The sequence below is a fragment of the Erinaceus europaeus genome, chromosome 7 (genome assembly GCF_950295315.1).
Source record: "Erinaceus europaeus chromosome 7, mEriEur2.1, whole genome shotgun sequence".
Classification (NCBI taxonomy): Eukaryota; Metazoa; Chordata; class Mammalia; order Eulipotyphla; family Erinaceidae; genus Erinaceus; species Erinaceus europaeus.
The window spans coordinates 77550559-77575611 of NC_080168.1; the positions used below are offsets into that span (position 1 = coordinate 77550559).

The 25053-nt window shown below is 47.8% G+C and overlaps 1 protein-coding gene across 1 annotated transcript in view; it reads right to left on the bottom strand.

The window, feature by feature from the left end:
- Window positions 1–2068: 2068 nt before the first annotated feature.
- The window catches only part of SIAH3 (siah E3 ubiquitin protein ligase family member 3), a 58225-nt gene continuing 35240 nt past the window's right edge, over window positions 2069–25053 (bottom strand). The window contains exon 2 of the mRNA XM_007521230.3: window positions 2069–5743. Within this exon, the coding sequence (XP_007521292.1) occupies window positions 5090–5743 (654 nt within the window). The 3' untranslated portion in view covers window positions 2069–5089. The remainder of the gene's footprint in view (window positions 5744–25053) is intronic.

The window sequence follows — 25053 nt, forward strand, 5'->3', positions numbered from 1 at the left end:
TCAAGCTGATCACACATATTTAATCACTCAGATCAATCTCAGTCACTTTCTAAAGCTTTTGGTAGAGCAAGAAATAGAGTCTGGGAATAAGGAGGTAGAGGTTAAACCGAATTGACAGGCAAGAGGATTAAAAATCCTGCTTAATCCTGATCTTGGGAGTAACTAACAGGGGCCTGGAATTAGATAATTAAACCATGACAGTCTCCTGACAGTACAGTCCAGGGACCCTGCTATCAGACAAAATGAAGGGGTGGTTGAAGGGAGGGTGGGGGAGTAGGGTGGAGAAGGCCGCTGTGCCTGTGGGGTCCAGAAGGGTGACTTAGGTCTCCTTTCTCAGGGCTGCACCAAATGCCGAAACAGTGCTGGGGGACAGATTGCTTGCCAGGGCCTTTTTCTTTACCTTCCATGTCACTTCCTCCCATCTAATTATGACTACAAGTGGAAGCCATGGTGTGAAGGGGAGAGGGATAATGAAACATGACTCAAATGTGGCCACTGGCAAGTTTCTGATAATCGCACTTCCACTTGTGGCATTTCCTTTCTGTTCCTATAAGTTATACAATAGTCCAGGGATAAAAAAATATATACAATCCAACACCAATGAACAACTCCAGAATGTTCAAGGAAACAATAGCAAATGCAATTTAATAACTTTTTTTTCCCATGGGAGACAGAGTTAAGATGAAGTCGCATTCTAAGTTTGCTTCTTCTTGTCTTTAATATCATAAGAAAGCCTAGAAAAGTATATATACATCAGTGTGGGTTATGTACAACAATTCCCTATCTCTGCTGTATCTCTGCTCAATATCCTCAGAAAAGGTTTCAAAAGGGAAGAGGGGGTATTTTCACCATGACAACACAAGTAAAATAGTTTTATACAACATGGAAAAAGACAAACTCAAACACGTATAAAGTAACCCAATTTGGGGAATAAGCTGACACGTATCTACAACATTTCTCTTCGCAGTGAGATTTTTCTCAGTGGGTCATTTTCAGGTTCATACTACAGAGAATTCACCAGTAATTGAAGGGCAAACTTTTCAAACCGTTAAGAACCAGGACACACTATAGTTCTCATGTTATCTGTGGCTAAACTTAATTTGAATCTTTTTAAGATGGACTTATTTATTATTGAGGAAGAGAGAGCCTGAGCACCAGTGTGTTGCTGGGGTTTGAACTCAAGGGGCTGGCACCTCACTTCATGCACCACCTCCTGGCTACCATTGTGGCTGGATTGGATCAGAGCATAACTCTGCTGTGCTGCACAGTTCCTTCCTCACTCACCAGAGACTGGGTTTGAATGGAAGCTTTGCCAAGTGTCACCTCTTTTCCCATTCCTACTGTATTTAGAAAGGTCATTAGCCTGGGGAGGAGATAGACTGCTGTGAATAGGATTCTTGTTATTGGGCCATGGTAAAGGGAAGTAGGAAAGTGAGGTGCTTAGCTCAGTTCCTCATATCATATGTCTTAACTGAGTCCCTTTTCTGTCCCTAATTTTGAGCACTGGGAAGGGTTCCCCTTCTGTGGTGTCCCATATATGTGACATTGGAACTCACTGCTCTTGGTGCCTTTCTAATTTCCAATTTCTAATACCAGTCTCAGGTTTCTCTAGATGAGGTCTAGCTTTGCCTCTGAGGCAAGGCCGATCATCTGTAAGAGTGACTCACAGAGGAAGCCTCCTAGGTAGAGGTGGGTCCACTTTCTCAGGAGCCAGCAGCCTGGTTTTGTGACACTATGATCTGTCTATCCAAATGCCAGAAGGGACTTCATTAGGGCTATAGAGGAGGGTCTGGAGCAGTGCAAGGGGCATCCTGGAAGCAGCTTAGAAGCTTCTGAATCTCTCCTCTGGAATGGTCTATTTTTCCCTGGTAATTTGCTCTTTGGCTTGTGTGGCTGTTATTTGTGTTCCTGTCAGTGTGGTCACCAAGATGTTGCTTCCCCTTCTAAAGGCCCTTCAACCCACACTGCTGTTTGCACTAATCTGAAGATGAGCCAGCATTTACACCATAGAAAGGGGGACATGCCACAAGCCAGGATGTTCTCCCCTCCCTTGCTAGTTGTTGCTGCCTCATCTTCAGACTATTGTGGTGAGGCCGTTGCACATGGCTTTGGGAGGGGCACTGTGATGTGTTTCCATCATGGGGACATGGGCACTGTAAATAATCACAGGGGTGGAGAAATTTTTCTAAGTAGTGAAATAATTAGTGAGTTTCAGCTGTTTGCTACCTTTGTTTTTAACACACTTACAATTGTAAATGTAAGTCTTAGTTTTTTTTATTGTAGCTGTATATGAAAGTTCATTACAGAATCACTAAAACAAGGGAATGACCAGGAGTTCAGGCAGTGGTGCACAAGCCCCTGGTCCCCACCCCATGGGGGGAAGCTTCACAGGTGGTGAAGCAGTGCTGCAGGTGTCTACTTCCCTATCTCCCTTTTCCCTCTCAATTTCTCTCTGTCCTATCAAAACAAAGAAAGGAAAAAAGGAAGACTTAAAATGACTGCTATAAGTGGTGGATTTGTTGCAGGCACAAAGCCCTGGAAATAACCCTGGCAATAAACATGAACAAACAATAATAGCAAAAAAAAAAAAAAAAACAGTGAATGTCCCATATACAAGGCAGCCCACTCTGCCCTGGGTGGGGAAGGAGAAAAAAAAAAGGACACCTGGACTTCTGAAACACCAAGGTCACTGTGTAATTCCAGCTTTTATGATGAGGTCCTTCTTAGCTTAGGTCCATGAGTTGATCGAAAGGACCTAGATGGTCTTGATCAGAAGCCTGTACTCTGGAGCTTCTGGGCCAGACTCCAGACCTAGTGTTGCTATTTCGCAGCCAGGTGACCCTCAGCAAGTATTTTACCTCACTCAGCTCAAGGTTCTCGTGCCTGTAGTAATACCATCTGCTCAAACAGGTTTGTGGGGACTAAGTGAGACAATGCATTCAAAGCAATTAGATCACTGGCTCACATCATAAACCTTCAATAGCTGACAGACAGGAGAAATGTAACTTATTAACCTGATCCATTCTCCTCTCTCTTCTCTCATTCTTCTTTCTACCTTTATTTCTTTTTTTAAAGAGAGAAAGAGAGAGAGAGAGACCACAGCACCAAAACTTCCTTCAATGCAGTAGGGGATTTGGGCAGGCCCAAACCTGTGTCTTGCACATGGCAATGCAGTGAACTATCTAAGTGAGTTCTCTGTCTAGCCCTATTGGGCCCATTCCTAAAACGCACAATAGCTGTAGGTAGAGACTGAATGTACCCCAGGCTCGCATTCAGTCACACAGGAGCTGTTAAGAGACAATCTGGTTTAATGGCCTGGCATCCTTTGCAGATTTGACTGTTCATGTAGGCTCAGCCTTAGGGGGCAGAAATAGCCCTCACACCGCCTTAAAAAGTAATCTCAGGAGTTTGGCGGTAGTGCAGTGGGTTTAGCACACGTGGCACAAAGTGCAAGGACCAGCATAAGAATCCTGGTTCGAGCCCCCAGCTTCCCACCTGCAGGGGAGTTGCTTCACAAGCGGTGAAGCAGGTCTGTGGGTGTCTATCTTTCTCTCCCCCCTCTGTCTTCCCCTCCTCTCTTCAGTTCTCTCTGTCCTATCCAACAATGATGACATCAATAACAACAATAATAACTACAACAAAAAAACAACAACAAGGGCAACAAAAAGGGAAAATAAATATTAAAAAAAAAGTAATCTCACCACAGGGAGTGGGAGACAGCTCACCTAGTGGAGTGTACATTTTACTATATGTGAAGACCTGGGTTCAAGTCCCCAACCACCACATGGGAGCACGATGCAATGGGGAAGTTTCAGGAGCAGTGTTGTGGTGTCTCTTATTTTTGTCTCTCCCTCCGTAACGTGTGCGCTCAACCAGGTGCGCCACCACCCAGCCCATGTCTCTCCCTCTGTCTCTCACTCTAAAGCTCACTGATGAAGTGGGTATGTTGTTGACTGTTTGGGGTCAGTCTTTTGTTAGAAATACTACATGGTCGCACACCTAGTTGAGTGTATGTGTTACCATGGGCAAGGGCCCACATTCAAACCCCCCAGTCTCCCAACTGCAGGGGGAAGCTTCACGAGAGGTGAGGCAGTGCTGCAGGTATCTCTTTATCTCTACTCTATTTATGCCGTCTCAATTTATCTCTGTCCTATGAAATAAAAGGAAAGAAAAAAGATGGGGATGGGAACATGGTCTCTGGGGGTGGTAGATTCCTCCTGCAGGCACAGAGCCCCAGCGATAACCTTGGAGGCAAAAGCCAAACAAACACAAGTTGCTGGTTTGAGTGACTGAATGGGATCTAGGCATCATTCCATCTGCTTGCTGTGTGATCTGAGGGGACCTTCTGATGCCTTGAAATCTCTTGTTTGTTTAGTCCATTGAGGAAGGCAGTGGGGATAAACCACGAACTCAAACAAGGGAGGCCTTTGAGAACCAGGCTGCCATTCTGGTCCCAGCCACAGTTGTTGGCTGCCCTTCATGTCAGTCCTGTCCCTGTAGGGATGGACAGCAGGGCCTTCTCCAGAAGGCACCCTGGATGAGGGCCCCAGGGCAAGAAGATGTGGTGCAGGCCGAGAGTCAGAAGGGCAGAGGGCTGTGCCCACGCCCAAATCTAGGGTGTCCCGGAGCACTGCCCACAGCACCCCATGCCTTCTTCCCACCTCTGGTTGCTAGCTCTGGCCTGTGGCCTGGAAGGTGTCAGCCTGTATCTGCTTATTCTGAACCAGCTCTTGGGGTTGCTGGGCCTCTTCCCCAGCCTGCTGTGTTCCCAGCCCTGTGGGACCACTGTTTGGCCCCTATCTGTCCCTTCCATCTCCAGCCATTGGTTTTGTGGGCTCAGTGGCTCCTCTGGGAAGCAGCAATAAGGGGTTTCTGGGTAGGGGTGCAGAACCACTGTGACCCGGTCAAGAACATTCTATGAAATAACACCAGGAAAGCACAGAACTCCTGAGATGTTGAGACAAGAAGGGACAAGAGGCGGGAAGGAGAGGCCAGCAGAACCCACAGCCCAGCAGAACCCACAGCCCAGCAGAATCCACAGCCCAGCACCCCAGCAGGTGGTGGCCAGGCGTATGCACACCCCTCAACTTCAGGTCTGGGCCACAGAGGCCTGGCAGATGTCGGCAGCAGTGATGGCAATGCCGATGGCCAGGCTGCCGTTGTCAGAGAAGAGCTGGGCCAGCGAGGTGCTGAGTACCAGGCAGTCCCCACCCGCCAGCACCGCATCCGCACCTTCTAGCACCGAGCGCGGAGTGGCCTCCCACTTGAGCCGCCGCTGGTTCCTGCTGAGCTCCAGGCGGTAGGTGAAGCCATCGGCCTGCGTGGGGGTCCCTAGCAGCAGCATGGTGGCGAAGAACTGGGGGTGGCCGGCCAGGCGCTCCTGCTTGCGCAACAGCAGCAGGAAGTGGTGACCCAGGCAGGAGTGCAGCAGCGTCCAGTCTGCCGGGGCGGGCAGGTGCGTGTCAGCTGCCAGGAAGACCATCTCCGTGCCCTGCAGGATGTCCACACGGTGTGTCTGCCTCAGGTGTGGTGCCACCACCTCCAGGTGGCCCTCCCATGGGCAGGAGAACAGTGGGCACAGGCAGGGTGTTACCCTGGCGGCATGCAGCCCCTCCTGGGGGTAGAGGTGGGTGGCGCGGGTGTGGGGGTGGGCGTGGGAGCGATGGAGGCGGTGGTGGTGGGGGGTGAGATGGGCAGTGGGGAAGCCTCCCGGCTCAGGAGCGCTTTGTCGGCTGGGCACATACTGTGGGAGAGAGAGAAGAGTGTCAGAGGGCGGTGGGTGTGAGGTGGAAGGACCCCGATTGGCCCCAAGTGCTAGGAGCAGGTTGGCCAGTACAGGGGGAGAAAACAATTTCTCTTACTAAACGGCCTTTGCAGCCCACTGAGTGACCTCCCTGGCCCAATACCCTACTGTACCTTACCCTATTCTACTCTAATTTTTAAAAAAACTTATTTAAAAAATATTTTATTTATTTATTTTCTTTTTGTTGCCCTTGTTTTTTATTGTTGTTGTAGTTATTATTGTTGTTATTGATGTCATTGTTGTTGGATAGGACAGAGAGAAATGGAGAGAGGATGGGAAGACAGAGGGGGAGAGAAAGAGAGACACCTGCAGACCTGCTTCACTGCTTGTGAAGCAACTCCCTTGCAGGTGGGGAGCCGGGGGCTGGAACCAGGATCCTTATGCCGATCCTTGCGCTTTGTGCCATGTGCACTTAACCCACTGCACTACCACCTGACTTCTGTTCTACTTCTATACTACTCCTATCCTATCCAATTTTTCTCTGTCCTCTTATTCTGTCCAATTCTAGTCCACTCAGCCCTACCCATTTTCACATTTCTAGACTCAGATCATAGGAAACCCCCCCCAGGCCCAAGTATCTACTATCTGACTCTACTCTAATTTTATCTTATTCAATTATATTCAGTTGTACTTTACCCTCTCCTTTCCTAATTCTACCCTACCCTACCCTACCCTACCCCATCCTATTCTTTTTTGAGAGGGCGAGACAGAGAGATAGGACAGACACCATAGCACTGATCTACCATGCACAGAACCTCCCCTGTGCCATCCGTGGTGCTCCCATGTGGTGCCAGGGCTTGATCCCAGAGTTTCATGGCCTTGCCCATGATGATGCCTGCTCTGTATTAGGTGAGCTATTTTCCAGCCCTGCAATTGTGGTTCCTTTAAAGAATGAAAACTGCAGGACTGTTTTCTAAAGGGGAGGTACCCTTTTGTATTCCCATTAACCATTTCTCCATACTCTTGTCTACAGGTGTTAACATCTGTGTGGAAGCTTTTTTTTTTTTTTTTTGAGATGAAGTCAACTCTTTTTGAATATTTTGCCAAATTTAGATTTTAGAACACTGTGCTTTTTCTCCGTGTCATTCCAATTAAAAATAGAAGCTCTTTAAAAAAGATTCTTCCTGTAAGAAGAGGTTTTTTTTTTTTTCTCCAAGTCTAATTGACATAAAAAATAAAACACACACAAATGAAAAGGAGATGCAGAGTTGATGTCTTGGTGGTTGAGATGCTAAAAAGTCAGCCCAGGAAAATGTAATATTTATGCTTTTCTTATTCTCTAATAAGATACTCACACAAATAGGCAATTTTGCCCTCAAGCTGCATGCATTAGGGTGGTCATTAGTCATAAAGAACAAAAAAATCAATTTTTTTTTTTTGCTTTTTAGATATTGTTGATATTTTTTTTTATTGTTGATATTTTTATGCAAGCAGTAGAGGTCAGTAGATTCCTCCTCCCTTAGTATATTCTTATTTTTAGAACAAAATTTCAGTTAATGCTTATTTGTCTTTCCAGTGGGGTTCACCATGAGGCAGCCACATCACTCTAAGTCACCCCTGACCTTTAACCCCTCATGGCGTATCTCCACAAATGCTCTTAAAGCACCAGGCACCTTGGTGACACCTTCTGATTGGGTGGTAGTGCTTTTCCCCCTGTGCCTGCTGTGGCTAGGCCTCACAGGCACCCCCCCCAGGTGCAACCCAGAGCAGAGTGAACCAAGCAGTGTGTGGCAAGAAACACTGCATTGGAAACTGTGATACTGTGGTCTCCCACACTCTCTATCTACCTTTGCCTCTCTGTCTCTAAGAACAAACAAGCAAACAAAAAAACATTTTTACACTTTTAGACACAGAACATAGGAAACCCCCCCCCCCCCCCCCCCCAGGCCTGAGTTCTTCTCTTTTACTAGCCTGCACAATCCTAAACTGGGCCCGCTAGTGGCTGGCTACCCTCGGTAGTGTCCCTTCTGCCTGACTGTGACTGGCAGATGACCTGCCTGCACCCCCTTTTTGGGAGACACACATGTGCACACACCATGCGCTAGCTGACAGTTTCTGTACTGTCTCACAGGGACTTGGCCTACCTGTCACCTAGTCTGCACATACCCCAGGGACAGTGTCTTCAGCTGGGAAGGGACAGGGTGTGCCCTGGGATCTTGTTGGTGCTGAGTCTGACTTAGTTCCGACACTGTGGGCATGGCAGCTAACTGGGACCTAGCATCTACTGCCTAAGTACTCTGGAAAGGTGGCAATTTTCCCATCACTATCCTACTTAATGTTTCAAAAATTAAATAAAAGGAAACAATTCCCTGATTAAAAATATATATTTAAGAGGTTGACTCACCCAATAGAGTGCATACTTTACCATATTTGAGGGCCTCAGTTTGAGCCCCTGGCACCAAAGTCAGGTCCATATGTTATCTCTCATCTGTCTGTCTGTCTGTCTGCCTATCTATCTATCTATCTATCTATCTATCTTTCTACCTGCGATTGCAAAGGTGGGTCCATTGGGAGGAGTGGAGTGGTGCTGTTGCAAGGCCCTGGTGGTAATAATAATAGTAATAGTAACAAGAGCAATCATCTTAGTAATTTGATCTGGACCAGAGAGGAGTCTCAATGGTAGAACACCCACCTCCCATGTGTGAGGCTCTGGGTTCAATGCTGTACCATGTGGGAACAGCAGGGAGAACTCCTTGGGTGGTGGATCGGTGCTTTTCAGTCACTCTCTCCCACTCTAAAAAGGATCTTAAATGATCAGAGAGCTTCCTTGGCAGTCAAGCACATGCTGAGACCTTGGGTTTTATGGTGCCATGTTGCATTGGATCGACCTTCTCGTGGTGCATCCCGTGAGTACCCATTCATTGGGGAAACTGACGATCCTTCCTAGCCGACTGAATCCACATGGATCCCAGTCACTTTCAAAGCCAGCAACAAGCAGCTCCTGACAGCTTTGCTGTTGACTGGCTACGGAAGAAGGGAAACGCTAGAAGAAGAAGAATGGTGCCATGTAAGAACATTGAACGTGTCAGGTCTGACATACTTCCAAGGTAGGCATGTGACATTCAGTCAGTGGGGCCTCAGGGTGGCCCCCCCCCTTCCTGGGAATGTAGAAGAATCCCAGTGCTCATCCATTCCATCACTCAAGTGCCAGGGACCCCCACCCTCCATTCCCCACCTCAGGCCCTTCAAGCACCTTCAGGCTGGAAAGAATCCACCCTCTTCTGCCTCACTCAAGAAATCCTCGCCTTGGTCTGGAATCCCCTCTCTCATTCTCATTTAGTCCTTACAGCCGCTGTGAGAGAAACATATAATCTTAATCTTGTTGATGGCACACAGGGAGGTGGAGTTGTTTGTGCAAGGTCACACAGTATATACCAGGTACAGCTAGGAGTGGAGTCTGGAGTTATTAAAGGTGACATGGATTATAGACTGGGATGGTCAGAGGCTGTATATCAGCACACTGTTTTTACCAGAGCACTGCTCAGCTCTGCTTAATGGTGCTGCAGGGGATTGAATCTGGGGCTTTGGAGCCTCAGGTATGAAAGTCTTTTTGCATAAACATTATGGTATCTCCCCTGCCCATTGCTTTAAAAAATCTTTTATTTTGTTCATTTATTGGGTAGAGACAGAAAGAGGTAAAATAAAGAAGGAGAAAAAGAAACACCTACAGTACAAATGCTTCATATTTTCTGGCTCTTCTGACTATGTAAGTGGGGACTGGGGGCTTGAACCTCTGTCCTCAAGCACTGTAACATTGGTTTTCTAATAGATGTACCACTTCCTGGTCCCAGCATACGGTGCCTGCAACACGAATCCACTGCTCCTGGTGGCCATCTTTTTTCCACTGTTGTTATTGCTGTTACTGTTGTTATTGCTGCTGCTGTTGTTGGATAGGACAGAGAGAAATGGAGACAGGAGGGGAAGACAGAGACGGGGAGAGAAAGATAGACACCTGCAGACCTGCTTCACCATTTGTGAAGTGACCCCCCCCTGCAGGTGGGGAGCCGGGGGCTCGAACCAGGATCCTGATGCTGGTCCTTGCACTTCACACTACTTGTGCTTAATCCAGTGTGCAATCACCTAGCCCTCCATACCCTGCTTTTTGTTTCACTGTCTACTCACTGTCCAGCAGCCTTGATTTAGTTGGTCTCCCCATCAGCAAGGTATTTATCTCAGCATTACTAAGGAACCAAAGGAAATAACACTTGCTGGACTGCTTTCATGAGAACAGCAAGAGGACTGGCTAGTGGCTCAACCAGTAGAGCACTCTATTACTGTGTGCAAGCACTTGGATTCAAGCTTCCCCTCACCACCTGCAGGCAGGTGGGGGGCTCATGAATATTGGATAGTTGTAACTGTCTCTCCTTATCTCTCTCTGCGTGGCTTTCACCCTATGTTGAAGAGAAAAAGTTCTCTTTCTCTATCTCCTCTCCCATCTCCAATCTCTCTCTGTCCTATAAAAAACAAACCCCAAAACCAGCCCAGGTAGTGGCACACTTGGTTGAGTGCACATGTTACAATGTGCAGGGACCAGGGTTCAAGCCCTTGGTCCTCACCTGCAGGGAGAAGCTTCACAGTTGGTGAAGCAGTGCTGCAGATGTCTCTCTTTCTCTCTCTTCTATCTCCACTGCCCTCTCAAGTTCTCTCTGTCCTATGAAAGAAAGGAAGGAAGGAAGGAAGGAAGGAAGGAAGAAACAAAGAAAGAAAGAAAAAGAAAGAAAGAAAGAAAGAAAAAGGGGGGAAATGGTCACCAGAAATGGTGGAGCTGAGTCCTGGTGATAATCTTGGTGGGGAAAAAAAAAAGGAAGAAAGCGAGAAAGGGAGGAAGGGAGGGAGTGTTGGGTAGTTGCCACCTCCCCCTGGCTTCTGCTTAACCATATGCCTATATAGGGATTTACTGATCCAAAGCTTTGGTCTATTTACATAAATCACTTTTACATAAAGCACTCCAGGGCATTGGTGGTTCAGTGATAGGATTCTCGCCTGCTCCACCCCCTCCTTGTCACACCCTGATCCCTTCTTTGTCACACCCTGATTTTCACCAGTCACTTTTCTCTCCACCCTCTCTATATCACATCCTGTTTCCACCCTACTTGGAGAGTATAAAAACAGCTGCTCTTCTGATTAAAGACACTTGGAAATTGCTTTCCGGTTCCGAGAATTCCAGAGTGTATCTCCTGTGGAAGTTGCTGCAGCACGAGTTCCTGATCCCTCTCCCACACAGCAGCCTAGATCAGCTCCAGTTGAGTTCTCTCCAACCCAGAGAGCACTAGCTCGGGAAGAAGTACCCTCAGGCTATCCCGGCATCTGGCGCCCGGAACAGGGACACGTAAGCAGCAGATTTTCAAGAAGACATCTTAGATAAGTACACACCTTTTGGGTATCTGCAATATTGTGTTAAGGCACTGTGATTTTTTTTCTTTCTTATTGTTTTCCTGAGATCTCTCCACCATGGAAAATCTTTTCCAAATCCTGCATTCTTTTTCCAGTATACAATTTTTATATATCTGGGACATTTTTCTCGGGGCTTCACCTTATATCCTGTTGATCATCATAGCAGCTTTTAAGGGATATATAGGGCAACCTCTCAAAAGGCTTAAGGACCTAGAGGCTGAGGTCCAAGAGATAAAGGAAGTAATCATAGAACTTAACCAGCACCTTAAAAACAAGAAGAAGCAAAGGCCTGTTGTGATCTTGACCCACCCTAATTCCTCTGCATCTTGCCCTGAGGCCCCTATTTTGGCATCTTGCCCTGAGGCCCCTATTTTGGCAGACACGTGTCCGAATTCTCCTTTGGACTCCACAGCCACTTCTTCGGCCACCCCCATTTTGGCAGACACGTGTCTGGAACCTCCTGCTGCCTCCATGGCTGCTTCTTCACCCACCCCTGTTTTGATAGACGCATGTCCGAATTCTCCTGTAGCCTCCAAAACCACTTCTTCGGCCACTTGTCCAGAAGCTTCCACTTCGGTGACTCCTACTACCGCTACACACTTATCAAAGCAAGTCCACACATTTCCGGTCAATGTTGCCCCCAATAGACAAAAACCTCAGGCCTGGTATCCATATTCTGCCACAGACCTGAAGGAACTACGCCAGGCTATCAAAGATGATGGTGTTCATGCCCCATGGACCAGGTCCATTTTACAAGGCCTGCTTCAGAACCTTAATACCCCCCAAGATTGGAGAGATGTGACTCGTGCTACGCTCCCAGGCCCCCTCTTCCTGCAATGGGAGGCATTCTTTCGCGACGAATGTTTACAACAATCGCGGAAAAATATTCAAAATCAGCCAGAGGGTAATTTTGATGCATTGTTTGGAACAGGCCAATTAGAAACAGGGATTCAACAGGCGGAAGCCAAGTTTCCAGCGGGGTATTTTATCAAGTACGCCTGTGTGCATTAAAAGCATGGGAGCGATTAACACCACCCATGGGAGCAGCCTCAGCCCCCATTCTCTCCCTGCAACAAGAACCTGATGAATCCCTCGCTAAATTCATTGCCAGGGTCCAGTCGAGTTTGGAAAGGAAGATTTATAATCCTGATGCTCGTTTTCTCCTCCTGCGATCCATAGTCTGGGATGGAATGCTTCCGCATTTTCGACAGGCCTGTATCACTCTTAAAAACGAACACCCAGATACTTGGATTATAGCTACACAGGATCTCATATCAAGCTCTTTTCAAGGACCTATGTTACAGGCCTATGCAGCTACCTTACATAAGCAAAAAGGGGCTTGTTTTCAGTGCGGTCGCCAAGGGCATTGGTGTAACCAATGTCCAGAAAATAGAACGCGACCCTGCCTCCAGTCAGGGCGACCCCACCTCCAGTCAGGGCAACCCCGCCTCCAGACAGGGAATCAGAGACCACGAATGCCTTGTCCCAGATGCCAGAAAGGATTTCACTGGAGGAGAGATTGTTGGTCAAGGTTCCATAGGAACGGCATGCCTCTGCCAAATGTAAACAGGGATTTAAACTAGGTATGGGGCTTCCCTTAGCCCCGCCCCCAAGAGGGAAGGAAGCAGGTCGCCCGCTTGGTGCTGTGCCCTTCTTCCACAAACAGAAGCCCAGCTTGGGACCCAATCTGTCGCTATACCCACCACGCCAAGTAACAATAACAGAGGGTGAGCAGAAGGAGGAACCCACGGTATGTGGGAACTTCCAGCATAGAAATAACCGGCTGGAGCAAGAGAACAGCTCGAATTCGGAGCCTGAGGTTTTATGGACCATCCCTGTTTTAGAAAGGGGTCACCCAACTATGACAGTAAAGATTGGCTGGCCTCGGGCTCTTGCATGTTGGCCTCGGGCTCCAGCATGTTGGCCTCAGGCTCCAGCATGTTGGCATCGGGCTCCAGCATGTTGGCATCGGGCTCTAGCGTGCTGGCATCGGGCTCTTGCATGGTGGCGTAGGCCTCCTGCGGGCTGCGGGGTTGCTGGCGCGGTGCGCGGGGTTGTCTGGGCGCAGCCGGCTGGCTGGCTGTTTGACCAGGTGGAAACAGCAGCTCCGTGCCTTGCCTCCCGCCTGCTGGCTCTTCCCGCTGGCTGTTCTGAGTTCGCCCGAGCGAGTGGAAACCACAGAGTGGTCCAGAGATAAATGTTCCAGAAACAGCAAAACAGTCTCGTGAAGAAAGAGCTGAGGCCTTCGGAGATCTCTTCACAAGCAGAAGAGAAGGCCATCGTGCATAGGTAGCCAAATTGTCTTTACTTATCTGAGAGATGCGCAGGTCAGGTCCACGTGGGTGCCATTTGTTGTTAAAATTCCAGGGCATTGGTGGTTCAGTGATAGGATTCTCGCCTGCTCCACCCCCTCCTTGTCACACCCTGATCCCTTCTTTGTCACACCCTGATTTTCACCAGTCACTTTTCTCTCCACCCTCTCTATATCACATCCTGTTTCCACCCTACTTGGAGAGTATAAAAACAGCTGCTCTTCTGATTAAAGACACTTGGAAATTGCTTTCCGGTTCCGAGAATTCCAGAGTGTATCTCCTGTGGAAGTTGCTGCAGCACGAGTTCCTGATCCCTCTCCCACACAGCAGCCTAGATCAGCTCCAGTTGAGTTCTCTCCAACCCAGAGAGCACTAGCTCGGGAAGAAGTACCCTCAGGCTATCCCGGCAAGGGAGGAAGGAAGGACAAGAGAAAGGAAGGAAAGAAGGAAGGGAGGAAAGAGCGCAGCAAGTCTTGCATCATTGCATGGAGGTAGTATTTTCATTTAGGTAATATTTTCATTATTTCCATTTAGATGTGCCTTTGGTGGCCATCGGCCTCAGCTCCTATCTGCTTCCGTGCTGGTTTGCTTGTCCTCACCACAGGGCAACACCTGGTCTAGCACAGGCCAGCGTCAGAGCCCTGAGCCCCAGCATCACAGGGGCAGGTGTGCACAGCTGTGTCAGTGCCTCACATGTCCTCTCGACACCCTACCCTGCCTGTCCTCCCAGCAAGCTCTGATGAGGCTGGTGGAGTAGGGACCCCCAGGGAGGGGGTATGGGATGACATGCTCACACCTGACACCACCATGTGACAGACACGGACATCTCACCTAGCATGCAAGGGCCTATGCCTGCTCAGGAAGACTCTGTTCCTGCCCCCACAGCTCATGGTGGCTATGGTGACATTGTGATGGGATGGGAAGCCCAGGGTGCAGGGTGCTCTGGGAGCCCTGTGTGATGTGACAGGTTTTGTTTTTTAATTATTTATTAGATAGAGAAAGAGAAATTGAGAGGGAAGCAAGGGGGAGACAGAGAGATAAGGAGAGAGAAAGAAAGATACCTATAGAGGGGTCAGGCAGTAGTGCAGCAGGTTAAGCACATGTGGCGCAAAGCACAAGGACCGGTGTAAGGATCCCGGTTCGAGCCCCTGGCTCCCCACCTGCAGGGATGTCACTTCATAAGCGGTGAAGCAGGTCTGCAGGTGCCTGTCTTTCTTTCCCTTTCTCTGTCTCCCCTCCTCTCTCGATTTCTCTTTGCCCTGTCCAACAACAACATCAGTGGCAACTATAACAATAACAACAACAAGGGCAACAAAATGGGGGAGATAAATGGCCTCCAGGAGCAGTGGATTTGTAGTGCAGGCACAGAGCCCCAGCAGTAACCTGGAGGGAAAGAAAGAAAGAAAGAAAGAAAGGAACCTATATCACTGCTTTACCAGTTATGAAGTTTTCTCCACTGCAGGTGGGGACTGAGGGCTTGAACCCAGGTCCTCACTCATGGTAATGTGCATTTTACAAGGTGTGCCACCACCTGACCCCTGGTTTGATGTGACATTAACACAGGGCAAGAAAGGGAGGGAGCATCTTCTCCACAAATTGGGAAAAGCTTTGTAGGCAGGGTGAATGGTGGGTCTGCAGGATTGGAGTCTGTGAGGCTGGGGGCTGCTGAAGCTGTGATAGGTCCTGCTGGAGACAGGCAAGTGGACAGTGGTCGGACCAAATTTACCAGAAGGTCAAGGCAACTCCTAGTGTTCAATGCAAGTAACTAGGCAGCCTCACTGGGCACAACTTTTGGGGTGCTCCTGTGGGTGGGAGGGTGGTGTGGCGCTCCCCCCCCACACAATGCCACCAACAGAACAGGTTGGAAACTTGGACTCAGGATGGGGCCAGCAGACTCCACAGTGACCCATCCCCTCCCTCCCATGCTGCTTCCTTTTACCCTTCTCCTACATGATCCCTCTTGCTTTGAAATTGCTGAGTAGTATTCCCTCGCATATATATACCACAGCTTTCGTAGCCACATATCTGTCGTTGGACACTTGGGTTGTTTCCCAATTTGGGCAAACTGTGCTGCTATGGACATATACAGAGATTTCTTTTGCCTTATCTTGGACCACTGGGAAGAACCATGTTAAGTAAGATAAGCCATGAAGAGAAGGACAAATGTGGGATGACCTCACTAGTAGGCAGCACTTAAGAAACAAGAACAGAGAGGGGAAACACAGATTAAACCTTGGACTGGGTTTGCTATATTGCACCAAAGAGCAAAGGACTCTGGGGAAAGAGGGTAGGGAAGGAGTTTGGTGGGTGGTGATTTGGGGTTCTGGTGCATGATGGTGGAAAGGGACATAAATTGGAGCTGAAGAGTGTTTTGCAGACACCTGTCATGGTGAGATTAGAAATTGTTCCCATGTGCCAACAACCATACTGTAAACTACTAACTCTATCTAATAAAATGCTAAAAATACAAAGAAAGAATAGGGAGTTGGGCAGTAGCACAGTGGGTTAAGTGCACATGGCATGAACCACAAGGACTGGTGTAAGGATCCTGTTTGAACTCCTCGCTCCCCACCTGAAGGGGGGGTCACTTCACAAGCGGTGAAGCAGGTCTGCAGGTGTCTATCTTTCTCTTCCCTCCTCTGTCTCCCCTCCTCTCTCGATTTCTCTCTGATTTCCTATCCAATGACATCAGTGGCAACAATAACAATAATGACAACAAGGGCAACAACAAGGACAACAGAATGGGAAAAAGTGGCTTCCAGGAGCAGTGGATTTGTGGTATAGGCACCGAGCTCAGCAATAACCCTGGAGGCAAAAAAAAAAAAAAAGAAAGGAAAAAGAAAAAGAAAAAGAAAGAACCAAGAAATGGCTGCTGGATAGCAAAGCAAACACCTCTGCAAATAGAGCAAGAGACTAGAGATTCCCCACATACAGCAAGGCACCAGGAACATGCACAGACCGAAGCCGCCTTTTCTCCCTGATCATCCTCTAACACAGATGACATTTCAGTGAGATGATGCCTGCGTGAGAGAGGTCGTGGGGCTGCTGGTGCGAACGGGATGCTTATAATTAGAGAAAGGCTAATCATTCTGGAAAATGAATCCTAATCTCCCCATCTCAGCTGTGGATGTGTGAGTAATGATTCTCCCCCCACTAGACTGTGAATGCAACATCGGCGATTAAGCTAATTAAAGCTAATGAACTCCTCCAGTCTGATGGCAGTGCCCTCCTCCCACAGTCTGACTTTGCCTTCCCTCTCAGAAGGGAGATTTTGAATCAACTTTTAGAATCATGGGTGAGGGAGTCGTCGGGCAGTAGGGCAGAGGGTTAAGCGCACATGGTGCAAAGCGCAAGGACCGGCCTAAGGATCCCAGTTGGAGCCCCCAGCTCCCCACCTGCAGGGGAGTCGCTTCATAAGTGGTGAAGCAGGTTTGCAGGTGTCTATCTTTCTCTCCCCCTGTCTTCCCCTCCCCTCTCCATATCTCTCTGTCCTATCCAACAATGACAACAATAATAACTACAACAATAAAACAACAAGGGCAACAAAAGGGAATAAATAAATAAAAATAAAAATAAAAGCATCACAGGTGGAACTGGGCTCAGAAATGCTGGGCTTTATGGAGAGGGTATAATTCTTTCTTCTAACATCAGGAGAGCATTTCCACTGAGAGTGTAGTTGAATTTAAGAACATTTCCCGGGGCAGGATGGTGGCACACTTGGTTAAGCATACATTGCCATGCACAAAGACTTGGGGTCAACCCCCACCCCCCGACCTCCACCTGTAGCAGTGAAGCTTCAGGAAGCAGTGCTACAGGTGTCTCTTTTTGTCTCTCCCTACCTCTCCCCCACCCCTCTCAGTTTCTCTCTGTCCTATCAAAAATAAACGAATAAATAAATTTTCATTTAAAAAAAAGAAAAAGAAAAAAAAAAAGAAAGAACATCTCTCTTGATTTGATCCACCATGCTGCCAGCTTTGGTAGGGGCCTTTCTCTAAATTCTGAAGTCTGGGACTGGGAGGAGGCTTGCCTGGCTTAGTGCACGTGTTTTCATGCACAAGGAACTGGGTTCAAGCCCTCAGTCCCTACCTGCAAGGAGGAAGCTTCACAAGCAGTAACTAGTTCTTCCGTTCTCCCCCCTCCCTTCTTGATTTCTCTTTCTGTCTCTATCCAATGAATAAATAAATAAACATTAAAAAATCCTGATGTCCAGTGAGGAGAACATCCTGGAAATACCTGTGGCCCCCTGTCTCCGTGCTGTCAGTGGATCCACTGGAGTCACTGCTCACTGTGTGGCTCTGCTTCAAGAAACACTGTTGTGCTGATACATTTCAGCAGAAGGGAGCTCTGCACACACAACCTTAAAGACAAATCTCTGGGAGTTGGGCGGTAGCTCAGCGGGTTAAGCGCAGGTGGCGCAAAGCACAACGACCAGCGCAAGGATCCCAGTTCGAGCCCCTGGCTCCGCACCTGCAGGGGAGTTGCTTCACAATCGGTGAAGCAGGTCTGTAGGTGTCTATCTCTCTCTCCCCCTCTCTGTCTTCCTCTCCTCTCTCCATTTCTTTCTGTCCTATCCAACAACAATGATATCAATAACAACAACAATAATAAAACAATGAGGGCAACAAAAGGGAGTGAACAAATAAATAAATAGATAAATAAAACATTTTAAAAAGTGAGGTAAATCTCTGCCTTGCCTTTGCTGGCATCTTTTTCATGTGCAAGAGTAAATTCATCAAGGTGTGTGGTGTTGGGCGAAGGGGGGATAGTCAGCAGAAGGCTCACACACCACTGGGGAGAAAAGGTGGGCATGCATGAACCTGGAAGAATCAAGACAGGCTGGGGCCTGGGCTGCGGTAGAGGGAGGGCAACCCAGGCTGTTCTCGGGCCCCCTCTGTCATGTAGAAAGATCCCCAGCTCCTGGGAAGCACAGTCAAGGCTGCAGGTGACTGTTGCAGGACTATTCTCCTGGGGTGCCTTTCCTCAAAAGCTAACCTGATTGTCCACAGGAGTACGCAGCCCAGGAGACTCTGCAAAGCGACCAGTGGAGAATTAAGTTGAGTGGAGACAGGAAACAGCAAAGGGCTTTAACCGCTGGGCATAGGACATCTTAATTAGAAAAATCTATCTTATGCTCCTCTTCCCTCAGACCAGATTTAGTTATTCCCTCCCTTCTTTTCTTTTCTTCCTTCTTTTCCCCCTTCCTTTTCTTCCTTTTCTCTCACCCCACCCTTTCCTTTCCCCTCTCTGTCTCTTCATCACTAGGATTATTGCTGGGGGTTAGGGCCTGCAGGACTCCGTGACTTCCGCTGGCCACATTTTTCTTTTCTCTAGCTAGAGGCTGAGAGACGGAAAGAGACTGACACATAGAAAAAGACCAGAGCAGTGCTCAGCTCTGATTTATGGTGGTGCTGGGGACTGAACCTGAGACTTCAGCACCTCAGGCACGAAAATTTTGTACATAATCATTATGCTCTCTCCCCAGCCCAATTCTGATTTTTTTTTTTTTTAACATCCTCAGGTGAGGTAGCCTTGCCACCTTGCTCCACAAGATAACCCCTGGGTTTGTCAACCCTTAGTCCTGCCAGAGCTGGGGAAACACTCCATTTCAGGACATGGCAGAGAGAAGCACAGCTCCGAGGTGATGGGGAAACTCCAGCCAGGGAGTTAGTACATCTTTCTTTTCACGGTCTTTAAACACTTTTTTAAAAAATTAATAAAGTCCCTTTTTATGGCTGCTTATAATTTCCTGCTATTTAGTTTAATTAGGTTTTCATGTTTAGAATTTAGAAGCAGCCCCCCCCCCCCCCTTCTTAGCTTGGATGTAATGTGCTAACAAACAAGTACCAGCCTCTTGGGCAGTGGCTGCTGGTTTCTGTACTCGTCTGCGGGCACACACTTTCATTCGTTCGTTCATTCATTCATTCATTCATTCATTCATTTATTCATTCATTCGGGGGTATTGCTGAGCAGTCACTCTGTGCAGTAGAGGTATTGGGGACAAAATGGGGGCTTCTGTCTTCACAGTCAATAGTGCATGTATTTAGGGGTCAGAAAGGATTTGTGGGAGACTCATCAGGCCAGTATCTTACTCATTTTCTTGCCAGAGTCCGAGGACACATTACGCTGACTTTTCTGCTTCTCTTAACATGGAGCTCAATGGCAAGGCTGGGAAGAAGGATGAGTGTCTTGGTTGGGAGATGAGGAAGAAGCTAAAATCCACCTGAGAAGTCTCGAAGGCAGTCAAGTTTTTCCTCTAAATATGTTATTTATTTATTTATTTATTGGCTATACAGAGAGAAATTGAAAGGGGAAGCAGAGCTGGGGGGGGTGGAGGGAGAGAGATCAAGAGAGAGGGAGAGAGAGACGTGTAGCCCTGTTCCACCACTCATGAAGCTTCCTTCCTACAGATGGGAACAGGGACTTGAACCCTGTTCCTCATGCAGGGCAGTGTGTGCACTCTGTCAAGTGTGCCCCAGCAGTTGGTTTCTATATTAACTACCTGTAGCAAAGGGAACTTTGAGACTTATCCTCTTCACTGTCTTTTACTGCATCCTACCACTGCCCAGAGTCTGGTAGGAATCAAACACTAGCAAACATTTGGGAAGGAAGGGAAACTAATAATCACATCCTGGCCTTCCTCCATAAACACAGAGACCTCCCCCCCCTTTTATCCCAGTTCTGATGTCTCATAGTAGTGACAAGCAGTTACAATGAACTGGTGTCTCTTGAATTTCTCTCCATTACTAGAACTAGCATCTCCACAGCATTTAGCAGTAACTTCCAGGTGCACCTTCCCTGGTCTTTGTGGGTAGAACTGAGGATTAAGTTTACATGTCCTTACATTGTCTGAGAGGGCAAACTGAGGCACAGGAACAAACACAAGTATGTGTGAAGGGGATAGGCAGGCTCTTGGAGAAAGTGACAGGGCTCACTTCTTCCTCTCCTTACAAAACCAAAGGCAACTGTTTTCACTTATCCGTGTTCTAATTACTTCTGCTGTATGAGAATGAGGCCTCACTTGCAGGAGGGAAGCTTCATGATTTGTGAAGCAGATCTGCAGGTGTCTTTCATTCTCTCTCTCTATCTCTCTCCCTCTTCCCCCTCAATTTCTGTCTCTATTCAATAAATAAATTTAAAAATGTTAAATAAATAAAACAAGATTTAAAAAAGAGAAACAGAAATTAAAGAAATGAGGCTTTTGCTTCCTGAAGAAGCTGATAAAGACATCCAAATGCGTGTGTGTGTGTTTTAAATAAACATTTAATTAAAATAATGTATTTACTTGGATAGAGACAAAGAGAAATTGAGAGAGAAGGGAACATAGGGAGAGAGAGAGACCTGCAGCACTGCTTCACTACTCATGAAGCTTTCCCTCTGCAGGGGGAGTGGGGACTTGAACCCAGGTCCTTGTAGTCATAATGTGTATACTGTACTGGCTGTGCCATCACCCAACCCCCCCAACTGTGTTTAAAACAATGAAATTTGTTTGAATAAAAGCATTCAGTAGGAGCAGATTATGGAAGGGATTTGACCCCTGGGGCCCTGGCTGCTGAGCACAGGGCTGAGCCCCTGGGGCTCCCTCGCCTCTCTCTGGAGAAGCAGCCATGGCTCAGCCACCTGCCTGTGGCTTCTCTGCAGCTCATTTTTCATCTCATCCCAGACTGAAGGCTATCTGCCATCCAGCTCAGCTCATTAGCTGGCAAGCAAATGCAGGGACTCAGAACTAATCCTAATATTAAGTAAAGAGCAAAGCGCAATTAGGAAGATAAATCTGGCTAGGGGAAAAAAATGTATGTAGCATATTCCAAAGTCAAGCCCCGACTGCTTTCTCCAGCCTTCTAGATGGTCTTCATCACTGTTTTTGATGACTTTGAGCTGGTAGTACATTTTTTAAGAATCTTTTTCCCTCTGATAAGGGAAAGTAGTCATGTCTCAAAAATTCTAGAAAATTCTTTTTTTTTCAATAGATATTTCTTTTTCTATAATATTTTCTTTTTAAAAGTGTGTTATTTGGGAGTCGGGCGGTAGTGCAGCGGGTTAAGCGCACGTGGCGCAAAGCGCAAGGACCTGCATAAGGATCCTAATTCGAGCCCCCGGCTCCCCACCTGCAGGGGAGTCACTTCACAAGTGGTGAAGCAGGTCTGCAGGTGTCTATCTTTCTCTCTCCCTCTCTGTCTTCCTCTCCTCTCTCCAATTCTCTCTGTCCTAGCCAACAACGACAACATCAACAACAGTAATAACTACAACAACAATAAAAACAACAAGGGCAACAAAAAAGGAAATAAATATTTAAAAATCTTTTTAAAAAGTGTGTTATTTATTTTTTAATAAATTAAAAATAATTTGCTTACTTACTATTGGATAGAGACAGAGAGAAACTGAGAGAGGAGGAGAAGATAGAGATGAAAAGAGACAGACCTGCAATACTGCTTCACCACTGCAGGTGAAGCTTCCCCCTGCAGGTGGGGCCTGGAGGCTTAAACCTGGGTCCTTGCACATGTAATGTATGTACTTAACCCGGTGCACCACTGTCTGGCTCCTATATATATATTTATTTAATGGGTAGACACAGAAATTGAGAGGGAAAAGGGACATAGAAAGAGAGACACCTACAACACTGCTTCACTGATTGCTAAGTTTCTCCTTTGCAGGCGGGGACTGGAGGCTTGAACCCCGGGTTCTTGCACAGTGTAATACGTGCACTCAACTGAGTGTGCCACTTCTTTATGTTATGCATAAAGTTCTGCATAACATAAAGAAGTGAGTAGAAAACTCAGGACCTAACCTTCTAACACAGTGCTGTTAACATTTTGCTGCATGCCGCTGTTATTATTATTATTTTGCTCTAGTATCTAAATGCTACAGTATAGTATTGTAAGCTGTCTCTCCCCCCCTTTCTTTTTCCCACTAATAGCTTATGAGACAATGCACATCAAAGTGTAGATTAATACCAGTGTTTGTACTGGCTCCACTGGTCTGGGAGAACGCCTGTGGATGTGGCATAATTGGCCTCATTGAGATCAGTCGGTAGAAGCGTGCATCCAATCATTTACTGGCTCATTCATTTTTCAGACCTGCCAGCGACTAGCAGTGGGCAGAAGACTCAGGCTGAGTCCTGAGCCTCGCGTGCTCCCTGCCTTGTCTTGGCATCCTGGCATCAGCATCCTCTGTGACCCAAACTTGTTGCCCTGGGTGTCCTTCCTCGCTCGCCTGTGCCACCTAATACGCGGCTCTGTGGCTGGGAGCAGCTTGCCTTTCTTCCACATCCCTCTGCCCCACTCACAGCCCCTTCTCCTCCTGGCCTCTGAGTTTAACAGGAGTGGAAAACAAATCTACAGCTCTTTCCAGGAAGAGGACACACTGCACTGGACAGGCTCCAGTGAAGATGAGTGATGGTTGACCCCCACACACACCCCCACCCCCCACCTCTGCCTATTAGAGCCGGTGCTGGGGTCACCTCATTTGTTGTCTTAACTCAGGAAATTAAAGGCCCCGGCAAAGGTTTCTATGGGGGTTGAATTAGCAATGAGAGTGCAGTGACTTTGTGGGTGACCTCTCTCCAGAGTCATCTTCATGGGGAAGGGGGGAGGGGGGCTTGCTTCCAGCATCTCCAGGGACAAGGGCAGCCTCAGCCTCTACTTCTGGCCTCCTGGGAGGCAGGCTTAGACACCTCCCACCCCCACCCCCTGTACCCATCTTCACCCCAGGGTCTGAGAGACCAACCAACCTCTGAACCAAGTGCAACATTCTGGACTCTTAAATGTCACGTTGGGGCAGCTGTGCCCACAGACTTGACCACTGAGGTCACCAGCACCTGCCCCTGCCATCTCTCTCTCTTTTAGAGAAATTGTGGGGGGAGGGGAGGTGGGTGGAGAGAGAGAGATACCTGCAGCATTGTTTTCCCTCTCATAAAATTCCCCCCACCCCTCCTGCTTGAACCTGGGCCCTTGTGCATGGTAACATCTGTGCTCCACCACGTGTGCAACCACCCGCTCTGAAGCCCAGTGTTTTTATAACACCGGAGTGGGTGGTGTGATGGTGCTGCCCTCGGGCACCAAGAAGCACATGTGAGGCTTCTCCTGCAGGTGTAGGAAAATACTTGTGCAGGGGGGTCACCTAGAAGGTGGGCCAGAGAAGAAGGCTGAGGGCAGGTGGGGGCGGACTGGGAGCAAAGCACTCCAGGAGGATGGAACAGCTCCAGCACAGTGACTGGGGAGACCTTAGCAGAACGATGAGGAAAGAGGCCTGGCAGGGGAGGGGCTGCTGCACAGGGAAGAGCTATGGAAATAGGGCAGGGGTGGGGGTGGGGGAACAGAGCTTCCCTGCACTTGGTCAGGTCCACACCCTGCATATAAGACAGTGACACCTGGGATGCCGTGAACACAATGGGTTGGCTCCTGCTAGTGACAAAGAGTGACGATGGAGAGCATAAGTGTCCGGATTTTCAAACAGCAGGGGACTGGCAGGTGGCTAATGATCTCTGCCTCAAGTAGACTCAAGAAAGTGATGGGGGGAAGATGCAAATTTTGTGAGTATGTTGTATCACTTTGTGTTAAGTAGCAAAAAATTGAGTAAATTCTTTTTCACTTTCAAACTCTTACCCAGTTCAGCCAAGAAGCTACTCATGCCATTGTGATGTGCCTGTTACCTTTGCTGCATTATCATCTTACTAGCATAAAAGAAAATACCTCCAGCATTCATCTAGGGTCGCATGCCATCATCAAGCGCCCATGTAATCTGATTTTGTCAGGTGGTAGTTGAATTGCAGCTCCAAGTGTGCAGTGGGTGCACGAGTTAAACAAAACCAGTGAAGAGGTTCTGTGTGGATACATAGAATTTAAGTTTGAGAATATTGTATATTTTTATCTTAAAATATCTCAAACATCTTTTTTATCAGTAACATTTCTAACAAATGTATGTGCATGAGTATATGTCTACTCCCCCTCTCCCACATGAGCTGATTTTCAAACATCTATCTGAGCATCATAGGCCCCTCAAAACGTGGACATAGCTCTCGACAAAAGTGCAAAGTCTCCAGCTTGGTTAAGATTAAGTGTCTATAGGACTGGCAAAACAGCTCACTTAGTGCGTTGCTTTGCCTTGTGCATGACTGAGGTTAGAACCCAGACCCCACCACACTGAAGGAAGCTCTGGCGTTATGATCTCTTTCACTCTTTCTTTGCCTCTCTGCCAAATTATGTTCTTGTTGGAGCAGGAACCTCAAATGTATATTAGATGCCATTACAGAGAACCGAATGCTGCGTTTAATGTCATGGTTACTAAAATGTCTTAGGCTTACCACCCTCTCTTCCCCAACCCCATTTCTCATCTGAAAGGGCACAGTAGCTGGGAAGCCTCTCTTGGTGCCTTGAGCATCTCATGACCCATGTGGAGAGGGAGTGGGCTTCTGATGCTGTTGTAGCAATATTGATGGTCCCTGCCTGGCCCTGACTCATGCAGGAAGTTGATGAGGGTCATTGAGTCCTGAAGTGCCCATAAATCCAAGGGTGCCCAGGCTACCCTCTGACCACTCTGTAGTTGCCA